This window comes from Cryptotermes secundus, unplaced genomic scaffold (assembly GCF_002891405.2).
Source record: "Cryptotermes secundus unplaced genomic scaffold, Csec_1.0 scaffold2757, whole genome shotgun sequence".
Taxonomy (NCBI): domain Eukaryota; kingdom Metazoa; phylum Arthropoda; class Insecta; order Blattodea; family Kalotermitidae; genus Cryptotermes; species Cryptotermes secundus.
This window is the reverse complement of record NW_019733375.1, coordinates 191,876-215,451: the sequence shown is the minus strand read 5'-3', so window position 1 is coordinate 215,451 and position 23,576 is coordinate 191,876. Positions and strand designations below refer to the sequence as shown.

Sequence of the window (23,576 nt, the reverse complement as noted above, 5' to 3'; positions counted from 1 at the left end):
TAGCCTGTTATACGGATAGCTTTACTAATTTTTTACTGTCAACAGACAATTCAGTGACAAATAGTAACATTATTAATATGTAAAGCCCAAAGTCATGATACTCAGTCTCTGGGTCAAGATCCGATCTGGGATCTCCCAGATATGAAGCAGAGGTGCTACCTGCTTGACTATCACCTTCAATCAGTGAAAATAAATGCAGGTCATCTTACACATATATGAAGTCTTTATAGACCAGAACCAAAAGGGTTAACCATGTCATATTGTTCTCTTACCTTTTCTGCTGTCTTGATGGAGAAGGTAACATTCCTCAGTACAGGTGACTCATTCTTTGAGTATGAAAGAAAAACTCTATCAAAAACTACTGTACCCTTTGCTGGCCAATCTTTGGCTGGCTTTTTATCTGTAATGAAGAAATAAATTACTGCAGAACAAGATCTTCACATGAAACTGTAATCCATAATTTGGAGCCATATCGAAACATTCCTCATGCGAGAAGTAAACTAAATCACTAAGTGAGAAATCTTCAGGAAAAATAAGGATAGGAAGCAATTCCTTATGTATTAATGTTTTGAAGACTGAAGTTTGCTTGAACAATCTTTACAAACTCAGTTCTTTCCTCATAGAAAACACAAGAGTCTCCATTACAAAGACTACCCACTTAATGCTATTCAGGCAAATAATCACGGTTCATTCTGAGAACAGAAATAAATTTTGAGGGTAATATGCAGAGATCTTAATGTTAAAGCAGATGGTGCATATAGTAAACTGCATGACTTGTCTGAGTTGTTAATAAACCTATATAAATGAAAGCAATGGAACTGACCTCCATTTTGTCAGATGGACAGTGTTAAAAAAATTAATATGGTATCCATCACAGGCTACACAGAACACACTGAACAGCCGAGTGAGCAGCGCTCCTCGTTTGCATCTGGGAGGTCCCAGAGTCAAATTTCAGCAACAAGATTAGCTATCCTGACTGAGGTTTTTCATGGCTTTCCTCACTCTCTCCAGGTAAATGCCAGAATACTACTGTAAATCAGGGCATGGTAGCTTCCTTCCACATACTTTCCAAGTCATTATTCACTACCATCTCACCATTCAGTGACACATGGTGCGAGTTATTATCCAAACAATGCATCTTACCAGGAGCACTGTCCAGTGGGGGCTCACTCTCAACAGCCGTGTATTCTAAGACACGTTCCACTGAAGTCATCTGGTTCTCCATCTCTGCCATCTGACGTATGCCCCACTGCAGCATTCCTGTAAGGCCAGTAGCCTGTGTTATGGCGAGTCCCACATCGCCACCGTACTGCACTGAAATGCAAGCATACATAGATCATTCATCTGCACTGAAAGCACAGACTCCACACTTGTGGTGCAATGCAACAGCAGGGAACAAACAAGTAGGGTGGTCTGCTAGTAACGCTCTTGACTCGCATCTCAGAGGTGCTCAGTTCAGATCTCGGCCAGTGCACTGACTATCCTGACAGAGAATTTTGTGGTTTCCACAGTTTCTCCACATAGCAGTACCTTGAACAATAAGCCTACAATCACTTCCCTCCAAATCCTTTCTGATCCATTATTACCTATAATTACCATCTGCTGCTATATAGTACGTAAAGCTATCCCTGTACCAGGCCATGAAGGCCCATACGGTCGTGAGACGTTGAGGGTCCCACACTATCTAGACAATCGGCTCACAGATAGTGGTAAGGCTGTCAGCCCAGACGGCTCATCTCGCTTCGAGGTGACATCCTGTGGGCAGTGCACTCACTTGATGTAACGCCCTGTGATTTTTTTAGGGGGATACCTCAAGGCAGAGGTTTTTAAACATCGCCTCACAAACCTGCTTCAGCTAAAGAATGTTATTCGGCAGGAAGTAGCCCAAATTCTGGTGCACGTGTTGGAACGTGCAGAGGGGAACTTCAGAAAACGGTTGCATCAGTGCATAGAGAACGGTGGCCACCACCTTCAAGATATTTTGTTTCAAACTCTGAAGTATGTTCTTTCATTAGCTAAACATAAATTCTATCAGCAATAATTTTTCTTTTATGCGCCTTCAAAAAAAGGAAGTTTCTGTGCCCCACCCTGTACAAAAATGACTACACTGTAAGCAAGTAAAGTAAAGTAAAGTAAAGTAAAGTAAAGTAAAGCTATCCCTGTACCAGGCCATGAAGGTCCATAGGGTTGTGAGATGTTGAGGGTCCCACATTATCTCTAGACAATCGGGTCATACATGGTGGCAAGGTTGTCAGCCCTACGTGCTGGCCGCTCTTTACCCCCAAGAATACTCCTGGTACTCATTTCTGTTAGAGGCTGAGTCGACCCCAGGGCCATAGTGTGGCTGGAAGGAATAGGTCAATTGGAAAAAATCCTATGACCTCATCGGGACTTGAACCCGCAACCTTCCGCCTTGTAGCCTAGTGCCTCAACCAACTAGGCTACAAGCAATGGAAATGTATTTATTTGGCACTAGTTCCTCTCACTAGGAAATGTCTACAAGCATTTGCAGGGGTTTGTGGTCAGCTGTTTGACTGCCCTTTGTTTCTATTCTCTTGCTTGCCACTAACACCATATTTGTCTTAGTCCCCTGCTGCACCAAGGTAGGCAGGCTTGAACCAGAACAATGGCTCGCTCCTTATGAAGTAACCTGGAAAACTGGAGAGTGGGTGCTCTGTCCTGAAACAGTGAAAATACTGAATATAAACATGGGTCTGGAAATGATTTAGTAACTAACTAGAGCCATTCAGAGGTGTTCAGCAGCAGCAGGATTAGAAGTGTGGTTACAAAAGTAACATATGCTAGGGACACTTTTGAAGGCAACTGGAGTTTAGGGGGAATGACGTGAATGACTGCTACTCCTTTATCACTACCGCCTTCCCTATTCAACAACAAAACTCAAAGTTGTCATGGTGTTCCCTGAAACTGTGGGATCCTAAGGCTGAACATTTGTCAGACAAACATTTCCAACAGCAAGAGTTCTGCTTGAGAAATAATCCAGCAACTTACTAAATATTACATTTACATTCCACTGATGGGAAGCAACAATTGTTAGGCTTACAGCAGATGCTCAAAATGTTGGCCTTGCATTGCTATACAAGCTCTGGCCTGTTGATGCATGGACAGACAAGATGCGCTGGAAAATGCCAGGTGTGTTGCGGACTGAAGTAGGACCATTCTGAACACCTTGCAGCGTTCCTGTGCAGTATCCACCATCAAAGTGTGATGGCCCCAAAGGAAAGAATTAAGGGGATTCAGATTTGGAGAATGACTTGGACAACATTTGGGTGCCTGCCTCTCTATCCATTGCGCAGTGTGGGCAACCTCAAGGCAACTTTTGGTGGTGTGACTCAAATGGGCTGAGGCACCATCATGCATGATTCTGTTGGCTATCCTGTGGAGCAGTATCCAGTAACTCTGGCAAAGTGGGCCCCAGAAATATTATTATGCAGCTCCAATGAACATATGAGACAAAACCACGGGCCTGCAAACAGTCCCCACAATACCAGCCTAAGACGTTAATTGAGAACTGCAGTTGTTATCTGGACTGAATTGCTGTGTCGGTTAATGTCACTCCAAATGTGCCTGTTATGGGAATGTAGTGTGCAGTTCCTTCTGAAGCCTGCTTTGTCAGCAAAGAGTTCATGGCAGCTACAGAAGCGCTCTTCTTCACATTGTCAAAATAACAATGGCAAAATTTGTAGCATGGGTGAAAATCCAGCAGACTCTGAGCTTGTCCCAATTATAAATGGTACACATACAGCAATTGTGTGTGGAGACCCCGCCACTCTCACATGTGCATTTGGCAGCTTGTGTTTGATGAATGCTGGTACAGGGATTTTCATCTAAACATCTCAGTATGTATTCTTTAGAATCAAATGATCACACACACTTCTCTGACTTCCACAGTGGAAGGACAAACAGTACCAGTCTCCCTGATAAACAATCAGTGGCATAAAATATGTCTGCATCCAGAACTCAATGCTAAAGATGCCTATCTGCATACAGCCTTACAACTGCTGCACAATTACTCTGGACTTAGAAGAGAGTTAAGAGCATTTCGGTGAATTTCTATATGTGCAGCTGTCCATTTTAAGCTGAGACTTATAAAGCAAGTATGACACCAAAAGGACACTACTTCACTGGGGGGGGGACAGCCTGATGTCACATGTTCATGTACATGGTCAACTCGCTATCACTGTTAGCATGACAACTGTATGTTTTGCTGTTGAATGGGGAAGGCAGCAGTGACAAGGGATAAGTAGTCATTCACACTGTCCAGTCTGAACTGCAGTTTCCTTCAAAAGTGAACCTAGCACATGTTACTGCTGTAACCACAGTCCTGATCACTGTGTTGCCAGAACACCTTCACATGGCTCCGGTTCATTACCAAAACATTTCCAGACCCATGTTTATATAAACTATTTTCAATGTTTTGGGCCACAGTACTCATCCTCCATTTTTCTGTACTGATTTCTGGGATGCCCTGTATAGCTTTGCAGCAACCACTTAAGCAACATGGTTCTCAGCAGTACTTCAACTCTTGTGGCTGGTGGGCATTTGTGTTTCGTTTGCCTAGCAAACAGATGACCCTGAGATATTTCTGCAGCTCCAACATTTGGAAGTTTAGATTTCGAACATCCCACTACAGCAGCCTACATACCTCCACTCAATACGAGGAAGCCGAAGGTAACAAGAGCAATATATACCACACAGATACTGTCCAGCCACAGGCCAAAAGCTCGATTTGCTGCAAGGAACAGGTAATGAGAAGTCGAGTGGACATCCTGAAAGCAAAACAGACTGTAAGAGCACACAGAACTGCACACAGAACGAGCATGGGCAGAAGAAAAAATTAATTCACAAATTAATAATAAAACAATTAAAACTGCAGTGAATTCTTCCCTTATAAAAAGTAAACATTAATTCATACACAATGATACACTGTTACATGGTGACACCGCTCAAATTGGTAAGAAGTCAAAACTGGACACAGAATTAAAAAACAATCAGTGCAAGGCTTCACTGGTTACTGTAAAAATACACACACAAAAACACAGAAAAAGTAAACACAAAAACCACACACTGTTTCATACATGATTCAAAATCCCATTTCAATGGAGCAGCATGTTAAAAGAATGAAACAGTCTCATTTCAATGTAGTGTAGACTGTCTTTGGTTCTTTGCTTAATGGCAATTGTGTTTGGGAAGCCATTCTCAGTTGCTGACTATAAAGGCTCAAATATGTACATGTAACATCTTGTATGTGTAACTGTCTCACGAACTGTGAGGCTTATGGAGAACGTACATTGGGCATAAAATGTGTTTCATTTTCCTCTGCATCTTTCCACTCACTATCAAGGCAGGCTATCTCAGAGCCAAATTGTATTATATTGTATTGCTGACTTGTATTCAGGAGGTGTGAAGTACTTTCCAGTCAGGACACTAACTATCCTATGGTATTTCTGTCCCTCCAGGCAAATGTCAGAACAGTATCTTTAAACTGGCCACAACCACTTCCACCATCACAATTCATTATTCATAACTAACTTACCATGTGGTGTTACACAGCCTCAGTTAACTAACAGGTAAATAACAACACAAGACTTGTAGGACAGGAAAGTAGACTTTATGACTTTTTCTTTTCATTTTATATCTCAGCACCCTGCTGCAATATATTTATAACTGTATCATAATTACAGTCCCCCTCTCTTCGGGCAACTTCCAGTTAACTGTCTAGGGCTGTGTGCTTCTCACTTGAACTCTCACTTATGCTCACTGTTAACATGACATGTTTTGGTCAACACTGTGGTCATCATCAGACACTTCTTGATATTGTGCATGAGTTGGTACACTATTAGTATTGTCACGTGTTGGGTATGTCACGCGACAAATAAATATACATGGGTCTCGGATTCAGCGAATCTTTATTGGACACTCACACTTACACACTTTGCAACTATTAGCACTTGCAGTATTACAATTACTGCTTAACCAATATCTCGGCCAATACTTCTGTGGCTCCAACTATCTTCAGTGGCAGCTTCCTGAAGACTGACTTCTTCGGCGGTTGATTCCAGACTGCTTATATTCGGCAGTAACTATCCCAAGACTGTCTCTTGTCAAAGCTTGGCTTTTATAACCTCGGCGGTTGCTGTGCCTTAAACCTTCTGTTGTCTATCATCGGGGAAACGCTGCTTCGTTGATTCTGCAATTCCTATGCAACGACCCACTGTTATTGCATTGTCTCTGTGGGAATGCTCCGTGTATTCGTCATAACCGTGGAGATTCGATGTTCTCGATACAATGGCTCACCGTTGGGATTACAGTATCGCTATTGTTACTTCCTAGGCAACGGTCTGTTCTAGCGTTTCCATAGAAGTGACTTCTGGATTCCAAACACGTTACAGTATATATGTGAGATTTTCTTCCGCTGAATTTGAAACACTAATTGGAATTAAAGTTGACTGCTGAAGTCTAAGCTCTGATCCACTCAGAGGCTGACAAAATTGTGTTCATTCCTACTGTTCCCTGGTGAGCTGTACTGTTGTTGGTCTTGGCCCCCTTTCTTGCTAATCATGTGTAGTATTCATCTGTTGGTGGATGAGTTTCGCCTAGACGCATTTTTCTTCCTTAAGAAAGAAAAACATGTTAAATGATACGAAGAGAGCAATACTTTTGTTAAACTCACCTGAAGTCTGTCAAACTCCTTCTCCAGCAGGCCCTGTGCACCAAAAATTCGTATTGTGGTGAGACCCTGCAGTGATGCACTGAGATGGGAGAAAACGGGACTCCGAGCTGAAAACAAGTTAGAAAATGAATTTTGAAGCAGCCACAAGCATGGAAACTCTTGAACACTTGAATGCTATTACGTAGAAAATATTACAGTACTACGGGTTTACAAAATCTTGTTAAAACATGAAACAACTATATTCTTAAAGAACCTTCACATCAAAATGCAAGGGCTATGTAGTAAATATGGGACACTTAGAAGATATTACATGGGAAATCCCTCAGAAAGAAGTCATTGTGGAACAGCTCCATATGACAGAGAACCTATTGAACCTCAAAATATTCAGTATACAAATGTCTGGAACATATGTCTCAATGGCACAATGCTTAATTAAGCACAGGGACAACTTTATCTTTTACCTGAGAAAGACAACAGGAATACATTAGAACTGATATCTCATACCACATTCTCTGGGTAACAAACTAGCCATTTAATCAAGCCAATTCTGTGTCCTGGTACAACACAATACATTTATTATAGGATACCAGCCATAATGTAAAGGTATGGAAAGCTGCCTCCATACTAAAGTGCCAAGCCATAAAGAATTGCAGCAGGCGTTGTGGGAAGCCCAATGAACTGCAGACCTTGGTACTATACAATATGCTGGGACAAAGTTTCTGACACTCACTGCAAATGAGTTACAGTACAGTTACATCAGATCTTTATTAATGCAACATGTTTCTGTCATACATGACCATCATCAGGCAGGAATACGTATAGTTATTGAAATATCGATATGGATCCTTATCGGTGCAACATGTCGTATTGAATATTAACATAAAATACACTGCCGTGTAAAGAAGACAGCAAGCCACGAACAAACACGGACAATATTAAGAACCTCCTTTCTCAAGACAGACAGGCTGCATAAGATCAGCCACCTCCAAGAAAGACAACAGGAGAATTGACACGAACCTGCATGGTTTATAAACTTTAATCTTAAACAACAAAGTTTTTATAAAATTTTAATACCAGGAAGGCTGTTGTGACTGAAAAGTTGAACATTGTGTGCACTGTGTATTTCAGACATTATATGTGTACGTATATAATTAACACCTACTGTAATAGTAGTTTCCAGAAAAAGTATTGATGCCCTCTGAGGATGATCCGTAGGGATTGAAACATGTAAGGGTGATGAGTTTTCAAGTGATAAAACTGGACACTGGACGTTACACTGGACGGTGTTGCTTTTGTCTTTGTACTACTCATATCATTAAATTTTCCATTTATTTGTGTTCTAATGTTTTTTAAAGGCTATTTGCTTTGCTAATCTGGATTATCACTTAATCCAGATGACCTCTCCTCCCGTTACTCTGAATTAGTGAGTGGTATTGAATCTGTACCTGTCTTTGCAACAAGGAGTTTGAATGCAAAAACGTAGTAGTTATTTTTGGTACATTCACTGTAAAAGTTGTGCCTGGATTTTCAGGAAATTTGATACTGGTTTGTTTCACTAAATTATATCAACACATCCTAATTCTGGTTGAAATACAAGGGTAAGTCAATACGTAAGTTACAAATGGATACAGAACTTGAACAAATAAAGAGTACTGATTTGAAAAATGCTTTTATTTCTCAACATAATCTCCCTGTACATTGAGGCATTTGTCCCGTCGTTTCACAAGCCCCTGAAAACCAGCAGCATAAAGTTCTTTGGGCTGCTGTCGGAACCAGGTGGTGACTTCCCTTCCTACAGCTTTATCGTCGGGAAAATGTTCAGCCGAAAGATGATGTTTAAGAGAGCCAAACAAATGGAAGTCGCTTGGAGCAAGGTCAGGGCTATATGGAGGATGCTTGAGGACTTCCCACTTGAAATTTCACAGTGTCTCATTTGTCTTGTTGGCAGTATGGGGACATGTGTTGTCATACAAGAGCAACACGTCTTTGGTGAGGAATCCTGGTTACTTCTGCTGAATGGCCTTACAAAGTTTCCTGAGGATGTTACAGTAGAAGTCAGCATTTACGGTTTGTCCTTGAGGCTGGAATTTGGTGAGCAGTATGCCTTTGTGATCCCAGAAGACTGTGAGCATCACTTTCCTGGAGGATGGTATCACCTTAAACTACTTTTTTGGCAGGCGACGCAGGATGTTTCCACTGCATTGACGCACGCTTTGTCTCAGGCTGGTAATGGTGAACCCAAGACTCATCACCTGTGACAATTCGGGCTAGCATATCGTTGTAGCGATTGAGATACTGTAATGCCAGACAAATTCTTCGCATTTTGTGTTGTGGGGTCAGCATGCACAGACTTTGTGAAAACCTAACCTGTCATGCATTATGAGGTAGGCCATGCCATGTGAACAACCAATAGCAGTGGCTATAGTGTCTACAGTTACCCTGCTGTCTGCTCGGATTAAGTCTTCAACCCATTGCACATTTGCCTCTGTGACAATATCCGTTGGCCGGCCGACGTGGGGTTCATCTTCGATACGTGTCTGCCCTTCAGAGAACTTCTGCACCCAATTGTAAATAGCTTGACATGACAGGCACTTCTCACCATAGATGGGAAGCTTTCTTTATGAATACTCTTTGATTCCATACCTTTTGCCCACAAAAATCGCACAACGAAGCGCTGCTCGAGGGTTGTACACTCACTCAGAGGCACCGCAATTTTGCAACTGCTGTTTTGCTTTTGTAAACATCGATTGTCTCATGCTGAATGTCATTAATTGCCATCAGACTAATGCTGCCATCTAGTGGCGATGGCCTCAAGTGCCTCATTCAAACATGTAGTACCCTACATCAATTTGTAACTTACTTACTGACTCACCTACGTATGACATCAATAGCAAACATTTTACATGAAGATCTTGATGAGCTACACATATTTTTGCACATAGCATAACTTGTTAGAATTACTTATAGGAGAAGAAAATGTTCCATACAGAAGTTGTAGAGAAAAATGAAACCTATTTTACTCCGAATCATTACTTTTTCCATGTCTTATGGAGCAAATGTGGCAGAACTGTTAGGCTATGCATACATTACCTAACTCGTTACACAGAAAAATGAGCTGTACAACAGATGCAAAATATAATGTAAAACATTAACTTACTGATGCCCTCAAGCCTCTTGATACTGCGAGAGGTGGCAACATAGTAGATCCTGAGTATATAGAACACAACTAGCATCACTACTGTTGGGATCAACATCCAGTAGTTCACCACTGCAACCACTACAATCACACCAAGCATCATCAATGTTCGCTGCAATGAGACAATGTCAAGTCATGATAAATTACCAACAAGGAAACAGTGTGTTGAGTCCCACAATTCCAAAATGTTAGCATTGCCAAAATGTCCCAAGGTTTCCAGATGAAATGTTTGTGATTCAAATCAAAATTCTACAGAGTACACACTGTTATTATTGTTTAATTTAACGATGCTTTTAATAGTTTAACGAATACAGCAAACCCTCACTAATCTGGTGTCAGTTAATCCAGATTAAAATATGAAAAATTTTGTTCACAGTTGAGTGCATACTATAAAAAGAAACAAGGGATTTAGGAGGAAGAGGACTTTCTGACTGTGTTGAGGGCAGCTGCAGAGACTGAAACCACTCGAGTCAATATCCAAGATTGGCTTGAGTTGGATGGAGATCCTGGATTTCAGCTTCTGACAGATGAAGAAACTGCTGCAATGATATTTATTTATTTTCATCCTCACTATCTATATTATTACATTTTCCACTTATTTGTTTTCTATTTTTTTTTGTCTTTTATGGCTCTATTTTGTTATATGAACCCAGATTATCTGTTAATCCAGATGACCTCTTCTCCCATTAATTTGGATTAGAGAGGGTTACTGTATATCAAATGGCATGCCAATCAATGAACAGTGAACTGGTGAGGATATGGAAGGAAGTGATTGTGACCTGGTCTGAAGTACTATACCAGCATTTACATGGATGGGCAGGAAAAATCATGAAACTTCAGTCATGAGAGCTAGTGACTGGCCAAGATTTGAGGCAGGGGCATTCTGAATATGAAGCAGTAGTGATACCCACTTCACAACATTTGGTTATACATTTCTGTCATATATTTGTAGGCTTGTTCTCACGAAAATCATACTAATGAAGTTCCACCCTGTGCAGTGAACAAACTCAGTGTCATGAAGAGATGTCAGAATGGCTACCTGCACACAGTCCATCATTGTCCCGGGCAACGTTTCATCAATTGCTCCCATATCCTTGGTGAAGCGATTCAGTATTTGACCTGCAATGTAATGACAAGAGTGAGATTGCAATTGGGAAATACACTTTAAATATGGATCAGTAAAAAGGTTATTAAAGTAAAAAAGTAAAACTATCCCTGTAACAGGCAATGGAGGCCCACAGGGTTGTGAGCCATTGAGGGTCCCACATTTTCTAGACATCAGACTCACAGCGGTGAGGTTGTCAACCTTGTGCACTGGTCAACCTTTACCTCAGGAAGATTCCTGGTACTCGTTTCTGTCATAGGCTGAGTCGACCCCAGGACCACAGTGTGGCTGAAAGGTTTAGGTCAACTGAAAAATACAATGACCTCATCAGGAATTGAACCTGCGACCTTCCTCATTATAAGCAACGTAATAAATTTGAGGTTATCACAGTGATGATTTTTAAGACTGTGGTCTTTTGGGTTGAGATATCTCATAGTTTTGTGACTGGATACCGATAGTGTGGAAAGGACATGCTGCCTTCATCTTCAAGGTTGAAATGTGTACATGCAGGAGTAATCTTGATTATGCAGGCAAGTTCCAAGGGGGTTGGCCTGTAACAACAGAATTTCCCCATTCTTAGTTCAAATTTCCTTCTGTGAGAAAGACTGGCTCTGAAAATGGCAGTTTTGTCCATTTTTCACACCACTACTGTCCTGAGAGAACAGCAGAGTGGAGGAAACAGACATTTGCTCACTGTTCCACTTGCCATCTGTGATAATAAACCATGCCCCTTATAAGGGCAGCTTTTACTTCATTTTTTTCCCCTCTGGCTTTATCAGACTGGGTTCTTCTCTTGCCCCCTCTCCTTGGGTCCCTATATGAGTATACCGAAGCCAATTCCTCACACTACATACTTCAACCCTGAAGATGGATGCATGTTCCTCTCATATGTTGATATCTGCCTGGTGTCACAACCCATAAGATCACACTTTTAACAGAATTAGACATTACTATACAATCCGTTAATTTGGCAGGCAATATTTTGGGTACATATCTCTTCCTATGAGGCTAGATTCTCTCCTTACAAGAACAACACTATTTCATGCAATGCCAATTAATTGGATCTACATATTTTGGCTTCTTCCTGAAGCGAACTTGCTTGCCTTCTTCAGTGAAGTCAGAGGTCTGAACCTTGATTAAATCTGGGTACAGGTTTTCTTGTTTGCAAATGAAACCTAACCACTGGTGATGGTCATAATACCAAAGCCTACAATAAACTTAACTATCATATCAGTGACAGCTTCCTCCATAATTAAGATACAAATGCTGAATTTAAAAGATAAGATGTTATGCTCCCTCTGCTGCCCATCATTCTGACAGCAGTACTGTCACTGGAAGTGGCAGAATTTGTCTCAGAAGTTTTCCCATTTACATCTGACAAATGGGAGAGCAACAAAGGTAAGAAGAACTTGCACTAAGCAACAAATGCCTCTGTATAAGAACGGGAATGTTGAGTTACCTGAAGGATTGTTATTGAAGAACCACATTGTAGCTCGTGAGATACTGCTGAACATTGAGTTGTGGAGATTGATTGAAGCTCTCATGCACATTGAGAAGAAGAAAAATGCACTCGCCAAGGTAAGCACAACAATGCCAATCACAAGTCCCACATATACAAGAATGCAAGTCTCTGTGCTGGGCATCCAGCTCCACTCGGTGACATCTGTTGGTGCAATGGTGGTACTAACCCCCAGTTTCCACTCACTAGTATCTGTTGTAGTGACATCCATTTCTGTTAACTGCGTAGTGGTATCATTAATGGCAGCACCATCTATGCTGGAGGCAATTCTATTACTGACCAAAGATCGCCGTTCTTCTACATTGGTCCTATCAAGAACATTTCAAAATGACTTTAAGAAGCAATACACAACTGAATCTACAGGCTTATTTACATCACATTCACTAAGTGAGCACCTAGTCCCTTACATCACAATGTGATCAGGCGTCCACATCAACACGGACCTGCCACAGACGTATGCACCCGAAGTGTCTCACACTGTGACCTATTATCATCTAGCTCCACAAGGCACTGACAGGGGTGGCAAGCCTGCATAAAAGATGCCAGTGAAACTGAAGGCCTGTGGTCAGCTGAGTAACAATTTAACTGAATATGTCAGTAGTGTATTCAGATTTTCTGGGCTTCTGTACATCATGTCCTTCAAAACTCACATTGGGTTGTGCATTAACTTTACGATCGTTTCAGTATCAAAACTACATAATACTGAATAGCAGAATGACTGATGAATAACAAATTAGAAAGGATTTGGAAGGAAGCAGTCAGGCGCTATTCAAACTACCATCCCTGAATTTTCTTGGAGGGACTGAAGGCAACCACAAAAAGATTCAGTCATGATAGCTTGCGTCCCAACTTAGATTCGAACCCAGCACCTCTCAAATACAAGTCTAGAACATTACTGCTATGGCTATCTCAACATTCCATGAGTGACAGGTAAGAGAGAGCCACAGAATTATCTGTTGAGGTCTCTCACATGTTACCTGATAACTTCAGATATTTTCTTGCTGATTTCCAAAAGCAAATGTCAGTGGGCAGTGTAAGCTGCGTTTTTACCTCCAGTATCTCTTGAATCAATTGGCCCAGATGCAAGAAAATCAGTAGAAACATTATCCTACCAGAGATGGCATTCTTTTAAATACTTAACTGCAATGATTTACACATGTGAATTATACAAATCTTTTATGGATGACCAACGCGAACATCACTTAATATAAGGTACTGAAATGTTATGTAATGATACACACAGTGAGCTATTTATATGACAGGTGAGTGATATCTGAGAGCACCCAAACACCTCTCTCCTTCTGTGGTGAGAGGCCTAACTGTAAACCATATATTCACTGGAAGCAATGCCTTGAAAATGCAATGTATTTGGAAAATATACAATTTATGTTATGGGCATCCTTTGGAAAATGGAACAGGAATAAGAACACAGTCACTCTTAGAATTAGACCAGTATTTCTCCATTTGAAGCCAACAGCTGAAGTCCAACTGTACTTACAACATAAAATTTGGCAAAGCTGATTCTATATAAACATGTGCAGAACTTGTATCAAAGAGGTTTGTTCAAATCTCAAATTTTTTAGACTGAATTTGAGCACTGATTTTTTTTGGCCTCGGATTGCTAGAACTTTGAGATAGCTCTGTTTTGTGCAACAGCAAATGAATTACCTGATCCATCACAACTGTAATGGTTGGTAACACCAGCATGAATCAACTTGTTAACTAAATGTCTCCCTCCCCTTCTACCCATGGTGAAGAAGAACATGGTCCGGTCCTATAACTGAATTCTTTTAAATAATATGCTTTATGAAAATGCTTCACTGAAAAGTCTCCAACATCAAAAGCCTTAAGTAGGACACTGTAGTGCATTGTGCAAAAACAGATAGTGTTATAAATTTTGAGTACAGTGAAAACAAACTGGCTGAGTGGAGAAACGTCTTGGTCTCGCCTTGATTCTGAGAAAGCTTCCAAATTCTACTATTGAACTGAAAAAGTCATTCTTGCACATGCCTTGTATAAAATATAAATCCAATGAATGTAACAGCATGAAGGTAACAAGAACCTTAGAGTGCCCATTTACGAAGAACAGAAAGAAGTCTTGTGCTCAACATAGCAAAGCCAGTGCAAGTGAACGAGACAGACATACCAGAATGACATCCAGTAGTCACCCACACTGACCGCAAGTTGTGCCAGGATGAACACAGACAGCACGATGAATGTGATGAGGCAGTTCCCTCCTGCAGCGCAGTATGCACGGTACACGCCAGACCTAACTCTGCCTCTCGTCCGCATCTCAGCTATCTGCTTGGGCTCAGACTCCTCCACTGAACTCTGTAAAGCATAATGTTTCACTGCCATGTTTATTTCTCAATATGAAGAGTACTGAATAAAAATGGCAGGGGAAAGAAACACATACTATACAGCACGGCCCAGAAATCAGTTAACTGGTTGGTTACATGTACCCTAAAATTACTTATTGAATTGACAAAAATTCTTCCAAATGAGTTCCTCCATGCTCAATTCACAACTTGCAATGCTGTGACACCATTTCACAAATCACCTGGTAGGTTTAATTGTAAACATTCCTGTTAACATGACAGAATATTTTAGGTTAACTGAATTTTGGGCTGCTCTCCACATTAAAGATGAAATCAGAAACACAGTAAATACAGTCATAGGCCGCGCCATTGCTCATGCAGTTAGTTGCTGGCTTCTCAACGCGGCGGCCTGGGTTCGATCCCGGGTCTGGTCAAGTGGGATTTGTGGTGGACAAAGTGGCGCTGGGGCAACTTTTCTCCGAGTACTTCGGTTTCCCCTGCCAATCTTCATTCCACCAACTGCTCCACAATCACCCTCACCTATCATCTGGGGCTGGTACAATAGGCCAGAAGTGGCCACAGTACAAGGGACTTAGTCCCACCTCACTAGCAATAAAAAAAATACAGTCATGTTGGTTATGAGGTTCTCACACTGGTGACTGGGCTCTTCTTACACCTCTCAAGCAGCAGTGAACTTCTACAGATCACATGCAATCACATCCCACAAGACAGTACTGTTTCAAAATGTATATAAATGCAGAATTCACAAGAGCACACCTAACAGAGAGAGTCTGAAAGACTGGAACCACAACATATCCTGAAACACTCAATGGACTATAAACCTAGAAGAATGAGAAAATGGACAGATTCACATTACAGTCTTCTTGGTTATGAGGCTGTGTATTTGCTTTTTGTGGCTTATTTCTAAAACACTGTCAGTACTGAGACCATACAAAATTTAATGGTAAAGGATGACTGGTGAAGGATGAAGCATAAAGGATTTGGAAGGACGAGGTGATTGCATACTTGAGGTAGTGCAGGGATTGAGGAAAACTACTGAATCCTCCAGAAAAGGAATGTTACTCAATTTGGAAACAGAACTCTGAAACACTTGTGTACTGAGCTCTGAGGAGCTGGATTACACTGATGAGTAGCGGAGAATCTAGAAAGAGATGGACAAAGTGATGAACAGCTGAAGATCATTTAATGCGTGTCAACTTCACAAAGTGAGGTCCACTATTCCTGTTGCTGGACAACCATGACAGGGAGGGAATCTGCAATTTAACATTAACTCTAAGCCACACTCAGAACTTCATGTTCTCCACATTCACATATGTAAGCAGTGGCAGACACAACAGTGTTAATACACTGGTGACCATATGCGCTGCACTAGCTCTCCCTGTGGGGACTGGGAACTTTAAGCATATTCATCCTGAACGCACAATTTCGTTCAGAACACTCAGAAGTGGATAAAGAAAGGGAGAAAATATACCTTGCACTATACACATATTCCACTCCAAGCTGAACTACAGGGTGAGGCGCAGAAACTTCCTTTCTGTGAAGAAGCATTGTAAAGGGAGGGGAGGTTGCAGAAAAGTGGGGATAGACTCGGCGAACGCAGCAGTCGCGGAAGTTTCTGTCTAATACCCCTTAGTAGGAAACATGAGGTGGACAAGTGTGCAGCATGCATCTGCTGTCAAAGCCTATCTTTTGAACAACCATTCCTATGTGGCGGTGCAGCGTGCGTTCTGTAATCACTTCGAAATTAAGCCCAGAGGTCCGGTTCCTGACCGGAAATCGATTGTTTTGTGGGTAAAGAACTTTAGGACAACCGGGAGTGTGGTGAAAAAATCATCAGGATGACAACGGACTGTTATGATGCTAGAAAATGTGGAGGCAGTTCAACAGTCGATTTTGAGATCTCCAAGACGCTCCGCTCGCAAACATGCAGTCGCCCTAGACATATCTGATCGTTCAATGCCGGAATTCTTCACGAACATCTTAATTTCCATCCCTATAAGATGGTTATTGTGCAAGAATTGTCACCACGAGATTTCCAGAACCGAATAACGGCGTGCGAAACTTTATTGGAAACTTTACCCCCTGATGCACTTGTTTTCTTTAGTGATGAGGCACATTACCACCTATCCGGATATGTCAACAAGCAGAATATGCACTATTGGAGAGGTAACAATCCCACAGAGCTCCATGAGAGGCCACTTCATAGTGATAAGGTAACAGTATGGTGCGCGTTGTCAGGAGTTGGCGTTATTGGCCCTTATTTTTTTGAAGAAGACAATCATGCAGTTACTGTCAATTCACAGTGATATGTGGACATGATAAAAAACTTTTTTGAACCAGCTCTTGAAGAAATGCATCTAGGAAATGTCTGGTTCCAACAGGATGGTGCCAAGGCCCACACAGCCTGAGCTTCGATGACAGTTTTTAGGGCAGAGTTCCCCGGATGGCTCATCTCGCTTTGAGGTGACATCCCTTGGGCGGCACACTCACCTGATGTAACGCCCTGTGATTTTTTTTTATGGGGATACCTCAAGGCAGAGGTTTTTAAAAATCGCCCCACAAACCTGCTTCAGCTGAAGAATGTTATTTGGCAGGAAGTAGCCCAAATTCTGGTGCACATGTTGGAACGTGCAGAGGAGAACTTCAGAAAACGGTTGCATCAGTGCATAGAGAACGGTGGCCACCACCTTCAAGATATTTTGTTTAAAACTTTGAAGTATGTTCTTTCATTAGCTAACATAAATTTTGTCTATCAGCAATAATTTTTCTTTTATTCACCTTCAAAAAAAGGAAGTTTCTGTGCCCCACCCTGTATTATGCAATTCTTGAAAACACATAGAGAAAGAGAAAGATGGTAAAGGAAAAGCATTAAACAACAGAGCCCGTCCACCTACAGCTGACCACCTTAAATAACAAAGCCCATCCACCTACAGCTGACAACAGAACTATATGAAACAATATATCCCAGCTACATATGACTGATCACAGAACTACATTAAACAGCATAACACAGCTACCTATGGCTGATCACAGGACTACCTTAAGAAACAAAGCCCATCCACCTACAGCTGATAACAAAACTACCTTAAACAACAAAGCCCATCCACCTACAGCTGACAACGGAACTATATGAAACAATATAGCCCAGTTACAATAAACAGCATAACACAGCTACCTATGGTTGACCACAGAACTACCTCAAACAACAAAGCTCATCCACCTACTGTTCCCCATGGAAGTACGTGAAAAAATATAGCCCAGCTATGTATGGCTGACCACAGAACTACATTAAACAGCATAACCCAGCTACCTATGGTTGACCACAGAACTACCTTAACCTCAATATTTCATTGCCATTTTATGATGAAATGAAACTACAATATTTGAATTCACTATGAACTCACAGAAAACAGAATGCACTCTCTATCTCAGTTATGATGCAGGTGTTTGCTTGTAACCACAGAAAGGCCAATATTCTCTTGTAGCTGCAATGGCAGGGCTTGGCACTGAAGTAGGGAATAAAGAATTTTCCCTCTTGCCTTTCTTGAATTGCCATGCTTTCACTTTTCTGTCCTTTAGTGAAAAGACTTGAAGCTCTGAAGAGAGTAACAAAGATGTGAAACTTGCCAAATGATTTTATTGCTTCCAAATGTTTTATGGCACCAGAGAATGTGAAACTATTTCACGTGTTAAAAGCAGAAATGAGTTTATAATGCAGAACTACTCTGTGAAGAAGCGGGAAACAATTTTTACAGTAGGAATCAAAATTACAAGAACATACTGAAAATAGAGCATAACTTTTTTGTTCAAACATTTTCAAAACTTACATTACAATATGTGACACTATGTACTTTGCTGATTAAAACAAAGTTAACTCCAGTCATTTATCATAAAAATTGTATTAGATACATCATTTCTAAATACAATGTAAGAGCCCTAGCAGGAACAGACGTCAAAACGTGGAGCAGCAGCAGCAGCAGCAGGTGTTTAAAAGTGCAGCAACAGCAGGCATTTAAATAAACTCTGACCAGCTCAAGCTACCACCATTTCAAAAGTTAAACAACAAAGCCCAACCACCTACAGCTGACCAACCATGGAACTACACGAAACAATGTAGTCCATCAACCTATGGCTGATCACAGAACTACATTAAACATAACCCAGCTACCTATGATTGACCACAGAACTACCTTAAACAACATGACCTGTCCACCTACAGCTGACCACAGAATTATATGAAACATTATAGTACGTCAATCTATGGCTGATCACAGAACTCCACTAAACAACACAGCTCATCCACAGTCTGTTAAGCTATACAGGGGCTTACATGTTCAGATGTTTGTGAATTCTGATGCTTTGTCTTGCGGAGTGAAAGTTCTGAGTCACTGTGTCTGAGAGAATGGTGCTCACTGTCTTTGGTGTTCACCTCCAGATCAAGCTGCTTGGCAAAACTGAGCCCTGAGACATGCAGCTCATTGTATGCGCCTGTTGCTTCTACCATACCCTAAAACCCAACAGACACAATTTGTAAATGGAAACAAACATTTAGATACAGCAGATCTCTTTAGTATAACAGCAGTGGTAGGCAATTAGCACAGTTTATACAGCGATGCTATCAAGAGCCCAGACTATATGCCTACATCAACACAATTTACTCAGTGGTAACATTCTGAATTCATACTCAGAAGGCATTCTGAGTGAATCTTGCCAGGACACCAGCTATCCTAACTGAGGTTATGTGTGGTTTTCCTCAATCCCTGAAAGCAAATTAGGCCATGACTGTATCCTTCCAAATACTTTCAATTTGTTATTCATCTATCATGTCACCATTTGACACTCTACCGTCCAGTTACTGGAAGCAACTCAAAAAAAGTATGACTAATGAACTGGAAAGAATATGAAAGGAAATGAAAGCGGCCTGGTTCAAGATACTGTTCTGACATTTACCTAGATGCACCAATGAAAACCACAAACAATCTCTCAGTCAACATGCCTGATAGCTGGACTGAGAGTTTAACCCAGGGCTTCCCAAATATGAAGCCTATGTGGCAAAAATTTGGTAGAACATGACAAAAAGTAAAATTGGTGCAGAGTATGGCAGCAGATGGTGGTGCACGTCATTCTTACAATGGCGTAGAGTGTAGGCCCTAGGCCATACACAAGCGCTGCTAGTTTGCATGCACTCCTGTGTCACTGAAGATAGGAATATCCAAATGTAAGAACAGATCATACAAATCTGCAGCTACTAACATTATTAAGGATCACAATGTTGTCTGCTGCCTGCAGGTACTGCAGCTGGTGCGTGACCAGAAGTCGAGTTTTGCCCTGAAGGAAGTCACAGATGCAGTCGTTAAACAGATGGCGCCCCACGTGGGCATCTACTGCAGACAGTGGGTCATCAAGTAAATATATCTCGGCTTGCTTGTAAACAGCCCTGTGAACAAGAATACAACACACTGGTGCATTGTGTCTCTGTTATTCTATGTATCTGTAATGTATTCTAACAATATACCCCATCTAGAAGCAGCTCATAAGTGAGAAGCACAAACACATAAGGCAGTAATGCCCTAATGGCCTTGTTCAAGAAAGACTGGCTTTTGCACTTAACCACTGTGGCCAGGGTGACACCACTGGCACAGCTCAGGACATGGGCTCCAGTGAAAGTAACTACTGCTGACTGTTGTATACATCTGCCTATACATGCAGTCCTGTACAATTAACTTCTGGTATCTGAATCTTCTGCCATCCAAAACTGTGTGTTTCCTGACCTTTTCAGACTTACTTACTTACTTACTTGCTCATGGAGCTGAGCCCTTCTGGAGGAGCTGCCAATTCTTCAGCTACTCAAGAATTTCCCAGAATTTTATGGAACCCGAAGGTTCATTACCGTGTTCACAAGAGCCCTCCACTGGTTCCTGTCCTGAGCCAGATCAATCCAATCCATACCATCCCATCCTATTTCTCTAAGATCCATTTTAATATTGTTCACATACCTGCACCTTGATTTTCCCAGTGGTTTCTTTCCTTCTGGCTTTCCCACCAATATCTTATACGCATTCCTTGCCTCCCCCATTCGTGTTACATGCCCTGTCCACCTCATCCTCCTTGACTTGATCGTTTTACTTATACTTAGAGAAGAGTACAAGTTATGAAGCTCCTCGTTATGCAGTTTTCTCCAACCTCCTGCCACTTTATCTCTCTTTGGTCCAAATAAACTCCTCAACACCCCCAGTCTATGTTCCTCCCTTAATGTCAGAGACCAAGTTTCACACCCATACAGAACCACAGGCAAAATTATAGTTTTGTATATTCTAATTTTTATGTTTTTGGACAGCAGACGTGAAGACAAAAGGTTCTGGACTGAATGGTAGCAAGCAATACCAGAGTTCAATCTCCTCTTAATTTCCTCCTGAATCAGGTTTTGATCTGTTATCGTTGTTCCAAAATATCTGAACTGTGCCACATTTTCAAAACATCTGTTTCCTATCTTTATGTCATAATTTTGCCCTGCATTTTGGCGACGAGACAGCAACATATACTTAGTTTTCTCTGTGTTTACTTCTTGACCAACCTCTTTACTTGCGTCAATTGAAGTTTGTGTGTTTTTCTCTATGGTATCTACATTATCACCCAGTAGATTCACATCATTGGCATAGGCCAACAGCTGATGTGTCCCATTTATTTTCAGTCCCACATGGTTTCCCTGGAACTTCCTAACTGCATATTCTAAAGCAAAGTTGAAAAGGAGTGGCGATAAAGCATCTCCTTGTTATAGACCATTCTGAATAGGAAATTTATCAGACAAATGTTTACCTACACGGACTTTACTATATGTTTCGTTTAAACACATTTTAATCAGCCTAACTAGTTTCACGGGTACCCCAAACTCTATCAGAATACTGTACAATACTTCCCTCCTAAATGAATCATAGGCTTTCTTGAAGTCTATGAATAGCTGATGTACTGTCTCACCGTACTCCCATTTTTTCTCCAATATCTGACAAATGCAAAAGATCTGATCTGTAGTTGATCTGTTATGTCGAAACCCACACTGATGATCCCCAATAATTTCATCTATATATGGACTTAACCTTGAGAGAAGAATATTGGACAAAATTTTATATGAAGTTGATAGCAGTGATATCCCCCGATAATTACTACAGTCAGTTTTATCACCCTTCTTGTGAACTGGTACAATAATAGACTCCTTCCACTGATCAGGCAATTTTTCCTTATGCCAAATAGAAGTAATTAGATTGTGGATCTTAGAACGTAATATTTCGCCTCCTGCTTGAATAAGTTCTGCCGGAATTTGATCACTACCTGGCGATTTATACCGTTTCAATTTTGCAATAGCACTTTCAACCTCAAAAGGGCTAGGATCAGGTACTAACGGCTCAGCTGTATGGATTTCTGTCTGCCTAACATCACTGACCCTATGTACATTCAATAACTGAGAGAAGTAGTTCCTCCACCTATTCAAAATGTTGTGGGAATCTGCAAGCAGATCACCATTCTCATCCTTCACTAAGTTACTGCTAGGCTGGTAACCCCTCTTAAAGTCATTTATTCCTCTATACAGGTCTCTAATGTTCTTGTTCTTACTGTTCATTGCAAGCTCATCAATTTTGTCTTTCAGATATTCCCTCTTTTATTTCCTGAAATGCCTGCTGGTTTCACGTCTTATATTGTTCAGATTATCCCCATTTAACTCGCTTGGATCCTGTAACCATTGCAATTTGGCCTGCTTTCTTTGATCTAATAATTTTGAGCATCCTTCATCGAACCATGGCTTATGCTTCTTCGGTTCATAATAACCTAGACTCTCTTTGGCAGACATTTTTATATTCTCTCTAATAGTTCCCAAGCTTTATTAACATCCACCTCAGTTTCCAAGTTTTCCAAAGCTGTGAACCTATTTGAGATTTCAACACAATACTGCTCTTTACCATCTACCTCATTTAATTTCTTGAGATTGAACCTCTCCATATTAACTCTGTGTGTTGTTTGTTTGCTCAGGAGATGTCCAAGTAACTTTATGGATGTTACAATGTGCGAAAATTGTACTTTTGACAGTAAGATTTTTTGATGCGGCAAAATTTACTACTCTAACAGAGTTAGTGGAGAGTCTGTCGAGTGTAACAATTTGTAGGTCACTTTTTTAATATCACTTCTGCCTTACATGTTTCAGTTTGATACAACCATCATCAGAGGCACTTCCTATAACTATGGAAACACTGTCGTTGTTTATGATGTTCACAGTTATGTTTGTCGTGTAGACGCTGCTACAATATGCTGACGTGTAAAAGCACAAAACTTACTAAGATAGTTGAGTACACTATCAAGTTCTCACTTTTCATCCGAAACTGTTTTAAGTTAAAACGCTAAATGTTAAAATGTTTAATCTAAAATGCTGAATTCCTCCTTGTTAGTTCATCCCAAAGATGGGAGACGTCAGCTTGAATGTATGGCTTATGGTTCAATGTTTCTTATGTGCTGTGTGTTGTGTACCAAAAATGAAACAATTCAAAATAGTTACTACTCTAACTCCATTATCATTACTAATTTCATGCAAACTCTCATTCCCAATTGTTGGTTTGAAAATGTCTTCCCTCCCTACTTTGGCATTGAAATCTGTTAACAAAATTTTCATAGGGTACTTCGGGAATTTATCAAATACATGCTCTAGTTCTTCATAGAATCTATCCTTTATGTCATCAATT

General features: G+C 40.9%; 1 protein-coding gene across 7 annotated transcripts in view; it reads right to left on the bottom strand.

Moving 5' to 3' along the window:
- LOC111868146 (probable multidrug resistance-associated protein lethal(2)03659) overlaps positions 1-23,576 on the bottom strand; it is a 49,274-nt gene that overhangs the window by 5,895 nt on the left and 19,803 nt on the right. For all 7 annotated transcript variants that reach the window (XM_023858563.2, XM_023858564.2, XM_023858558.2 and 4 more), the window contains 10 exons: positions 20,104-20,287; positions 19,181-19,357; positions 14,658-14,842; positions 12,452-12,819; positions 10,927-11,006; positions 9,849-9,999; positions 6,692-6,798; positions 4,664-4,787; positions 1,144-1,314; positions 273-400 (listed from right to left, as the gene is read on the bottom strand). In XM_023858563.2, coding sequence (XP_023714331.1) covers positions 273-400; positions 1,144-1,314; positions 4,664-4,787; positions 6,692-6,798; positions 9,849-9,999; positions 10,927-11,006; positions 12,452-12,819; positions 14,658-14,842; positions 19,181-19,357; positions 20,104-20,287 — 1,675 coding nt within the window. The remainder of the gene's footprint in view (positions 1-272; positions 401-1,143; positions 1,315-4,663; positions 4,788-6,691; positions 6,799-9,848; positions 10,000-10,926; positions 11,007-12,451; positions 12,820-14,657; positions 14,843-19,180; positions 19,358-20,103; positions 20,288-23,576) is intronic.